Source organism: Daucus carota, chromosome 6 (genome assembly GCF_001625215.2).
Source record: "Daucus carota subsp. sativus chromosome 6, DH1 v3.0, whole genome shotgun sequence".
Taxonomy (NCBI): Eukaryota; Viridiplantae; Streptophyta; class Magnoliopsida; order Apiales; family Apiaceae; genus Daucus; species Daucus carota.
The window spans coordinates 10,780,434-10,791,414 of record NC_030386.2 but is presented as its reverse complement, the minus strand read 5'-3'; the positions used below and the strand labels follow the sequence as shown (position 1 = coordinate 10,791,414).

At 33.2% G+C, this 10,981-nt stretch overlaps 1 protein-coding gene across 1 annotated transcript; it reads right to left on the bottom strand.

Annotated features, from left to right (window-relative positions):
* Positions 1 to 3,830: 3,830 nt before the first annotated feature.
* Positions 3,831 to 5,778, bottom strand: LOC108225399 (uncharacterized). The gene is made up of 3 exons (XM_017400250.2): positions 5,642 to 5,778; positions 4,207 to 4,317; positions 3,831 to 4,111 (listed from the first exon to the last, which is right to left on the bottom strand). The coding sequence occupies exons 2-3, from the start codon at positions 4,287 to 4,289 to the stop codon at positions 3,979 to 3,981; spliced, it is 216 nt and encodes a 71-aa protein (XP_017255739.1). The 5' UTR covers positions 4,290 to 4,317; positions 5,642 to 5,778; the 3' UTR covers positions 3,831 to 3,978.
* Between the last annotated feature and the right edge of the window lie 5,203 nt (positions 5,779 to 10,981).

Below are 10,981 nucleotides of genomic sequence, written 5' to 3'. Positions count from 1 at the left end.
TTGCCACGTATGCTTCTGAATCTTTGTCGTTAAATAACACGTTTTTCCCAAAATTTGGCAATATCAGATACGACCCGAACCCGACCCAAATCCATAATCCGATTTACTGAGACAAAACCCGAAAGTAACCCGAAAATCATCCGTTTTGACACGAAACGGACCCGACATGACCCGAAATTTTAATTTCGTTTTTATTAACTTCAATTTTCAGTTTTATTCAATTTTAAGTGATTTTAGCTTAACCCGAAATCGACTCGAAATTGACCCGATTGCTGACACGAACACGACCCGTTACCCGAAACTGCCACCCCTTATGCTCCTACGGTCCTCTTGTACATTTTAGCTTTTACCCGGTCGACTCAAATTTACATGTATCATATAATTAAAAAAATATATTAAAAATTATATCATTGGAAATTATATTTTGTCTATTTTAATATGCAACTTTCAGATTTAAAAAATAATAAATAGATAATTTGTAATGTTTAGTCAAAAATTGGTCAATTTGATTACTCGAAAATCAAAATGAACATAATAATTATGATGGAGATTAACGACCCGACAGCAGGTTTATATGTTTAACTTATTCATTATAAGTTTAACATAATAACTAACAAATCAAATGAGTTTATTATATATTTTTGGATATGGAAGTCGATTTTGAAATTTAAAAAAATAAAACACTTTAATTTTATGTAAATAGATCGGATCAAAATAAAGAACTCAGTCAAAGATAAACACAATATACAAGACTTGTATAAGATCATAAATGAAGAAACAAGATATTAGACCTAGAAAAATAATAATATTTTATTTTCTAGGAGGTTAGGTAAAACTTGGAGTACATAATCAAGTTGTGACAATTTTTTAAAATTCTAGTATTTTTAGATTTCTTGAAAGCAAATAGTGCTAAAAAATATGCAGCTGTGTATTTGTAAATATATAACATATTCTTTTAATAGATATTATCTCGGTTGGAAAAACAATACTCACTAGATTTTAAAGTTATACATTCTCTTGATTGCAAAATTCTAAATCCTAACCCCAATTAGACAATGAAATTATGTCTGCTTGCGATAACCTCAGACCAATTAATCGAATATTGATTAATATGTAATCGATCAAACACTACTCGAAAGCGGCTCTCCCGCTCAGAAATGAAATGGTCCAAATGTTCCTTGAGATTATTGCTCCCGTTGGACCATTTGTATCTATATGCATCAGGATCCTGATTCGTGGATCTCTTGGTTCGAGAAATCAAAATAAGAGGATCGAACCATCTCTATTTTAAAGTTATGCATTCTCTTGATTCCAAAATTTTAAATTCTACTTGTTCTTTTTTTTTTGTTAGAAAGAGAAAAAAAATTAAAAATCTCAAAGATTGTATTTAACCTTTCTTCTGCAATCTTACTTTGTTGTTCAATTAAGAAATAACTTATGCTTATTGTAAAACACATATAAATTTAAATTTATTGCTAAAATATTTTCATTTATATTATTATTTTTACGAATTTGAAATATTCATTAGTCGGGTATATTACATATTAACATTGAATTATTTTTATCTTATCATTATTGCATATATGTTAAATACATCAGTTCTCAATTTTCATAATTTAACCATAAGATCTACTTAAATTAATGGTAATTAATAAGGCCAAGTTCTAAAAATCATATAGTTATATGTGAAACCTGACTATACCTGACTATGTATGTATATATACGAGTCACTTTGTAGGAAAAATTCACTTTATATAGAGTCTAGTAAAGTAACACCTCTATACACACACACAAAATACAGACTGTTAAATCAAACAAAATAAAATTTTGTCATTTTTTCTTAAAAAACGTTGAAAATTAATTATAATATACAAACTTGTTCTACTGTAAAATCATATTCGTAAAAAGTGATTAAAGAGGGACTTATATCCTCTTGGTCACAGGTTCAAATATCGAAGAGAGGAAAATTTGTGGTTATGACTCCTCACCAGAGCATGTCGCTTAAGTGCGGTTTACCTTGGTTCACGTGGTTTGCAGGCTATTGTGTGAGCTCGTGGGTTTACCCACGCACCCAAAGGGTAGCGGCTGCGGGTTCCTACGTTAAAAAAAATAAATATAAATCTAATTTTTTGCTTAGATTGTATGTGTGAAATTGTTCGAGCATGTTATATATGATTAATATTCTACATTAGAATCAAATTTTATCTATATGTATGACTAATTTAAAAATAATTAATGATAGTTTAAAGTAGAATCAAATGGCTCTCCATGGGACTCTATGTAAGATGGTTCTCCAAGCAACAATGGCATATATATCTTGACAAGAGATCAAATACAAACCAACTCTTAAATACAAACTAAAACCAGTTTCCTTACCACTATTTATAACTAATGGTATCACTAATTTATATTGTACTGATCACTATTTTATACTGTATCTAAACAATTATTTTTATTATTCAAAATTGAGAAAATCTATTTACCAAAACTATTGATGATTGGTTATAAATGATGAATTTTAATCTTAGGAAGGTTCTTGACAGTAACAAGCCGTAAGAGTGTATGATGGTGGTAAGTAGTCAGTAGTTACTTCGTAACTTATGATGGCAAGTGTCTTGTGTCCGTGACTATTGATGATGATGATAGGTGATGGTGGCAAGTCATGAAAACGATTGGTAATAGTCATAAGAGGTCCATTATTACGGTTCGGGTGAAGATGATGATCATATACGTTGCATATATATGTATGTGTGTGTCTCTCTCTCTCTCTCTCTCTATATATATATATATATATATATATATATATATATATATATATATATATATATATATATATATATATATATATATATATATATAGCAATTGCTCAAATAGAAACCACTAGAATGGAAAATAAAATGGAAACCAAGAGAAACTATACCTAAATGACCTCACCCACCCCCTATATGTCATCACCCACCCCTATATGTCATCACCCACCTAGGGCCCACCCTCACCCCCACTCAATCCACCCTGGGCCCTGGATAAGCTCCAGACAGTCTTAAAGAGCCAAACCTTGACCCCACCATGATCTCACTAGGCCCCGACCCGGCCTTATTAGGCCCCACTTAAACCCCGTCTAAGCACATCTCGGGGTCCATCCACGGTCCCAAAATTCGCATCATTTTACTTAATCACATTGGTTTCTATTTAGTATCTATATATTATATTTGAGAGATATGTTATATACAAAATATTGATCTGTGATGTATGAAATACTGATTTCTTCGGTTAAAAGTAGTGATAAGAAATTGGTTGTTTAGTTTGTAGGCTCCAATACAAACCAAATTAGCCCATGTTTTTGAGGCTAGTAATAATAAAAAGTCGAAATATACACACTCCAGCTCTTCATATGTTGGAGTTCTGTTGTAGTCAATGTTATAAAAAGCGAAAATCGAATTTAGTCGGTGGAAGCACTGCCAAGGGATTAACCAGATAATCAGCGATTAATCGGAATGATTAATACTCGGACCATTAATCGGAATCAATTTAATATTATCAAATATTTATATATCACAAACAAAACACACACACATGTATATATATTAGCATCGGCAAAAAAACCTGATTCTGTATATACATGTTTGTCAATCTGTTGATTTTTGTATCAAGCTTACATACTGTTTCATATCGAGAGACACAGAAGAACCATAAAAGTAAGCAACCAGCATACTCAAAATATAAACTTTCTCATAATAAAGTTGCAACAAAAGCTTCCTTGTGTTGTAAACTGCCATACAATCAAACTACCTAGCATCAATGTGCTCTTTTCATGAACACAAGAGCTATAGAACCACGCAATTCAACATTTATATTCAAGATGAATTTCAAAAACTTGAGCTGCAAATTATTTTTAGTTTAGATTTGGCATCAGATGTCTGTCATAGATCTTCATTACAGAAGTTTGCTTGCCTTCTACTGCAGGGAGGATTGTAAAACTACTTTTTCGAATAAGTTTGATGATCAGGTCCAACATCACGTGATCCAGTGTTGATATAAGGTCCTCGAAAAGTTGCCTGAGGAGGTAGTGGTTTTGATGAGTCAATCACAGGGGTCTTTGATGACCTGGTTCTGCAAGTAAAGCAATTACAGAAATTGTCATTATCACATGAATTACTCATTTACTTGAATAAAAAGCACTACTACACCTAGAAAAATTTACTTACGCCATATAAAAGGGAAATGCTAAACCACCACCTGCAAATACCAACAAGCTCGAGGCAACAACAATATTGCGGGTTCGGGACATGAAATTGATAGATTATTCCAAGAAAGATCTACAGAACACATGACAGAAGGGTGTCAGACTAATAATCAGAATGCACTTCAGACAGAACATTATTATCGACTGTTTACTCGGGAATAATGTCAATAACAATCTTACGAAATGGTCAACACAGATGAAAGGACTTGTAATACAGTATGATACCAGGAATCCCTGTACTGCTTATTACTAAAAAAATCCAATCTACAAACATTAGGAGTAGATTACAGTTGGCATCCCCAACATATCACAAAATATATTCTGTAGACCACCTATAAAACCCAGCAACTTGGTAACTTGCATTGAAAACAAACCTTATTTTGCATCCCTCGACTGATTTACATTATAAAAAGTAAACAGTGTCAAATATCAGAGATATTTTAGGCACTAAAGTTATCAGTGATTGGAAAAGGAAGAAAAAGAGCATTGATTAGGACTAACAGAATTGAGTATACTCAAAACTTCACTCATCTCATCAATTTCCGCAAAACAAAAACGAACTCTAAAATCTGAAACCAAATAGACCCCTCCCAAGATACTTGTGGGTATCTTCCCTAATATCTTCCCTGGAACTTGTGGGTATCTTTTGGTGGCACGTATTCTTTCTGATTGAATTCCAATATTTGCAACTGTGGGGGCAATAAGAAGGCGGCTCTATGAGACTTCAATCAACATATTCCAGATTTCCCTCACTCTCTCTAGTGCCCCCCGCTTAAAGTAAAAAGAATACAAGCTCAACACGCTCTTTCTTTATGATGATGGTTTAAGAAGCTTCCAGCAACGATTAAGTAAAAGCAGGTAGATAGGATTCCACAATAAGTTTGACGAAATCAGGTGGAGAATAGCATTAAAATGGCGGAAAGTTATGCCTAGGAAATTTACAGTAGAATTGTTTAGTTAATAGCTGTATCTTGTACTGATACTAGCATCAATTCTATACACATCAGATATTTCCTAATCATATAACAAACTCGACTCTGAGTGACTAGCTACATGGAAAGATTTGGACCCTTGTAACTAATAACATAATATCAGCATAATCGTAAGTATCTAACAGCCCAACCATGATACATTTTCAATAAAATGCAAACAATAAGCTCCTGCGGAAAAGTCATTTGCTTGCAAAAAACTAGTTGAAGTTTCACCTCACATAAATTATATATAGAGAAACACAGGCAACTAGGCAATAATGCCAAAGATTACCTCCAAGTTATGTTAACCTATAACACAAAGATTCATAAAATGACAACATAATATCTTAAAATTTGCGAACTGCAATCACACACATATAAATATATAACCACGAGAAAATTTGAGAAATATGGGATTATCACAACCTCTTGCTTACAATACCTCCGGTTATAAGATTCCCGGCAGCCGGATTCGATCGCAAAACAAAAGGAGCGGAGGGGAAGGGGTTTAGAATTAGGCAATGCAGGCAATGTATATAAACAATTGGGATTTTATTTTTTATACTTTGACCCGACCCAATACAGAACCCGTTTGATGAATGTACTACTGCCTGCGTTTTTCGGGATAGGTCCAAGGCTGCCTCGACTTTATCTGACTCGAAAATATCATACATTTATAATATCGCTTTTAAAAATGATCCAAATTTGACTGAAAAATTAAGCTGAATAATATATGATCTTGGATATGAGCACTGTTATACACACTCATTAGGTTTCATATAAATTTTCATAATATGATCCACGGTTCATATTCGATTCAAACTCATATACAAATTATATTTTTAATCCATTACATTTGTAAGAAAATAGTCATCATTTTCTTAAAAATTACTATCTTATTTAGGTTTTAATCTTTATAAAATATGATTTATTAATTGTGATCATGCTTATTATCTTTATATATATTTTATAAATTATATATACCCGTATATAATTGTAAGTTTTAATTTAAAATTTTATATTTTTATAATATTATGTTTATTCATACTAAATGATAATTATTAGAATAATTGAAATAATAAATCTAATGTTGTTGAATCATATCCGGCTCATATTCGGTGGATCATAAGCTATCCGATTAAACATAGAAAATACGATACTAGATCATATTCGGTTCAGATCCGGACCTCAAATACCCGGATCGATTTATATCTGAATAAAATGATCCCGGACCCAAATTTGGATAAGCTAAAAATTATATAATCTGATACTTGAGCAGAGGGCACCCGGTACCACCCGAATCATTTTTGACTTTTTACTTAAATTTATTATTTTTTAAATTATTTTAAATAAACTTATGCAATAATTATTTAAATGATCATACAATTTAATGATCCTGCTGGTTGTCAATCACGTCGTTCTATTTTCGTGTATCGTATATTTGAAGGTCATACCGTATCCTATTTGTTAAGAATTCATTTACATAATATCAAATTCATATTCATTTTGAATTTAATGATCATGTGGCCTGTCAATCGTGTCGTCTATTTTCGTGTATCGAATATTTGAAGGTCATACCGTATCCCATCTGTTAAGAATTCATGTACATAATATCAAATTCATATCCATTTTGAAACGTATCGTGTACTTTTCGTGTTACTTCATTTATATTTTGATATCTTGATATCAATACATATTAAATATTTATATTTACTTACATTTATCTACAAATTTGTTAGTTGTATTGTATGTTATATATATGGAGTCTTACAACCAAGCCTAGATCAATAATTTGGTAGGCCCTGTGCAAAATTAAATAATTAATTTTAATTACATTAATATTTATAATATATAAAATATAAATAATAATTATAATCTATAACTGAGATCAAAAAATAAAAATTATATATTAATTATCCACTAATAATATATAGTGAATTATTACATAAGGCACAAAAAATATATTATGAATAATAATTAAATTTAAAATAAAACTCAAACATAAAATTATATAATATTAGTTTGTATATAGTGATAATACCGCGAGAAATCGGCCAACTATAAGGATTATATTATTATGGGCTTGAAAATTGGGGTTCTTCAAATTTCAAGACCCTGTGCTGAGGGGCTGTTTGAACCTGCTATTCACTGACTCCGGCTCTGCTTACAACCAAATTATGCTACAAACTACAAATCGGTCCTAAAACAATTTTTAATCACTATTTTTCACCACAGGAATCACCCCTTTGTACATCAAAATCAATATCTTATATATAACATATCTCTTATTCATATATATATATATATATATATATATATATATATATATATATATATAGACACACACACACACACACACATATATGGTCTTATTCTAATACAAACCAAGTTAGTCTAAAAACCTAAAAACCACTAAGTACACTCCCATTTTTACTATGAGCACTCCATAATTGCTAACCGCACTCCATTTTGTTAGGTCCAATCAGACGTAGAGGGGGGGGGGGGTTGAATACGTCTATACCAATTTCTTCGATTTAATTTAATTGCGGATAATTCTATTTCAGTCCATGTTAAATCAATCGTAAATAAACAACTCCAGCAAGTCGGGGAATATTCTTTGTATTAGAAATAATCCTCGGGTGCTACAAATTCCAACACAAGTGTCGGCTGCAGAGACTACAATCACTCTAATACAAACTCTCGATAAAAACGATATTCTAATTTAACTCTCGAGAATGTGTATAGTGTGTGCACTTACAAAGTGTGTAGTTAGTTTCAAATGAAACTACAAAGCTCTATTTATAGGCTTTCAAAATCTAACCATGGTTAACGAGTTCGTCCTGGACGACTTGAGTTCGTTCGGGACGGATTTGATTTATCAAAATAAATCTAACTCCAAAGTTGCGCTTGGAGAGTGATAAGTCATTTGTTGTGCCATCTTTGAAAGTCAAAGTCTGCGCTTAGGTTTCTCAGTCAAAGGTTGCGCTAGACTTGCTTCACAGTAGTGTATGTATCACTTAGAATTAATTCTAAGTTAAATTCTAAACTACTGAGAGATTGGCTTGGAGTCGCAATCTTTGACTTGGTCAAAGATTGCGCTCCAAGTGAAGTTGCGCCTTCCACTTGAGTATAGAGATGATTTCCTTGGAGAATACTCAGCCATTCAAAGTTGCGCCTAGAGATAATGATTTGGAGGCGCAAACTTTGACTTAGTCAAAGTTTGCGCTCCAGGAGACCTCCTTCTGTGCCCTGTGGAGTTTTTTACTTAGAAAAACAATTCAAGTGAATTGTTAGCACCAAGTTTGACAAGTCAAAGGTTGCGCCTTTGACACAGTGATGCTCTATATGACTTAGAGAATTTCATAAGAGTTATACTTGCGCCTCATATATGCATATATATATATATATATATATGATTAATTGTGTTAAGTTAATTACTTGAATTTATTTGTATTCAAGTAATTCACAATTAATAATATATGTGTGTGTATATATATATATATATATATATATATCACTTAAATCCCTTGATGACTTCTTTTGATCCTTTTAATTGACTTGATCAATAATTCGTTGATCGAATCCACTGAATACTTTCGAATGTCCAGACGTCCTGTGCACTGGTCTGGTTCATGAACGACTCGAACTGAAATAATTCCTTGAATCCTTTTGCTTGATAACATGCTTGATCAGTCATTCCGGGTTAGATGTTGCTTCGATAAATTTGATTATAAATAATCAAAATAAATATACTGGAATCTTCTGATCTTTGATACTTGATCTTCAGGCAATCTTGATAACAGAAACTGATTGTGCTTTATTCTTCACTGAGGCTTGAACATATAAATGAACTTCTTCCAGTGGACTGATGCTCGTCTCAGATATCTTGATTGTCTTTGTCTGTTCGTATCGAATCTCCAACCTGTAGATTCCTGTATTATACTTACGTATTGTTTCCTGTCTTTTGTTGTGTTGAGTTATCAGAATTACATTTACGTGACATTATGCTTTACAATCTCCCCCCGATTTGTTTGTTAGAGTTCGACAAGCAAATCCTTTAAGAGGATAACTCAACTGACACAATGAAAAAGCACACTAATTTAAACAGGAAATAATAAGTACAGTCTGGATTATATCTTACATTTTACAGAATTCAAAAGTAAATACAAGCAGCCATTGTTCCTCTAGCCTGAACTAATCTTTCCTTGGTTTCTTGGCTCTTGCATTAATCAGATTGAGCTCAGCTCTCCTCTTTGCAGCTTCCTCTTCTCTCTTCTGAGTGAGTTTATTCTCAATCTCTTCAATCCTTGCTGTTATGGTACTCAGTGCCACTTGCTCCAGTGTATTCTCAGGTGGTGGTTGCTCCAGATTTTTCTTCATCTTTTCTAAAGTTTGTAGATGGACCATATTCTTCAGTTTCTTGAATGTGATATTCAGCTCCATTCCTTCAATTTTCATGATGACTCTTGATGGATGAGCACGAACCCTTGAATTGTTGTGAACAGTCTCTACAGCTTTCCTTATTTCCAGAAGATCAATCAAATCTTTGAGCACACCTTTGTCTTCTTTTACTACTGACCACTTAACAGCACCAACTGCACGAGCAATTCTTTTAGAGGAGAATTTTCCAATCTCTGTAAGTGGTATGGCAGTGGCCTCAGAGTTTTTCTTCTTTTTGAATATGATGGATGTTGGATTGTAAGTGACAACAGGAGCATTGGGATTCTCAGGAACTTCAGGGTTGAGTGGAGGTAGTGGATATGGTGGTTGACGATTGATTGCTGATAAGTCCAAGTCTCTAACAGCAGCAAAGTTCAGACGATAAGCATATAGCAATTCAGCAGTTAGTCTTCCCTTGCTTGTCCTTGAGCACTTTTCTTTGACTTGAGCTTCCAGATACTTCAATATACGAGGAGAGTAAGTTGATAATGCTTCATCAGTGAGTCCAATACTCTGAATCATACCATCCTTGAAATACTTGATAACTAAAGGCTTGTCATGAATTTCTAGTCCAATATCAGTGATCCATTCTTCCACCATATCTCTGAATACTTCATTATGCTTCTTGCCTGTTGAGATGATCTTATTCCTTACTACAAACAACTCAGTTAGAGAGAGATCTCTGAGAAATTGACTTGACACATGTTTGAGTCCATGGCCTTCCTTCTTTAGCTCGAATGATATATTCACCATCCATCCTCTTCTTGGAAGAACAACAACTGATACAGTAGGAATGATATCATTTAACACCTCGTGGTAGTCATGAAGATCCTTGTAGTTGTTCCTAAAGGAGTCAAAGATATCTTTCACTTCATCATCATTGTTTTCTTGAATGACCTCTGGGAAATCAAACACAGCCCTGGCAATATCCCATTCATCTCCATCTTTATGCAAGTTAGCAAGTCTCCTTTCCCTACGAATCCGTCTTTGATTTTCTAACTTCTCCCTCGCTCTCCTTAGCTCAGCAAAATCTCTAGAGACATCAGCAATATCTTGAGGATTTGCAATTTCATACTCTTCAGGAGGGAAGATGTCATTGTGATATGCAAGTTCATTAGCAAAGACTTCATTGTCTGGGATTTCTCCTTCTTCTAGATCATCATCATCAGCACCAACCATCCTTATCACCCTGTCATCAACAAACTCAGGGATGTACTCGTCATGACTGTAACTGAATTGACCTCTAAGAGCAGAGTCAATTAAATCTTCTGACATCCCTGAAATCACCCTTTTTCCTCTTGCTTTTTCTGCTGCTCTCTCCCCCTC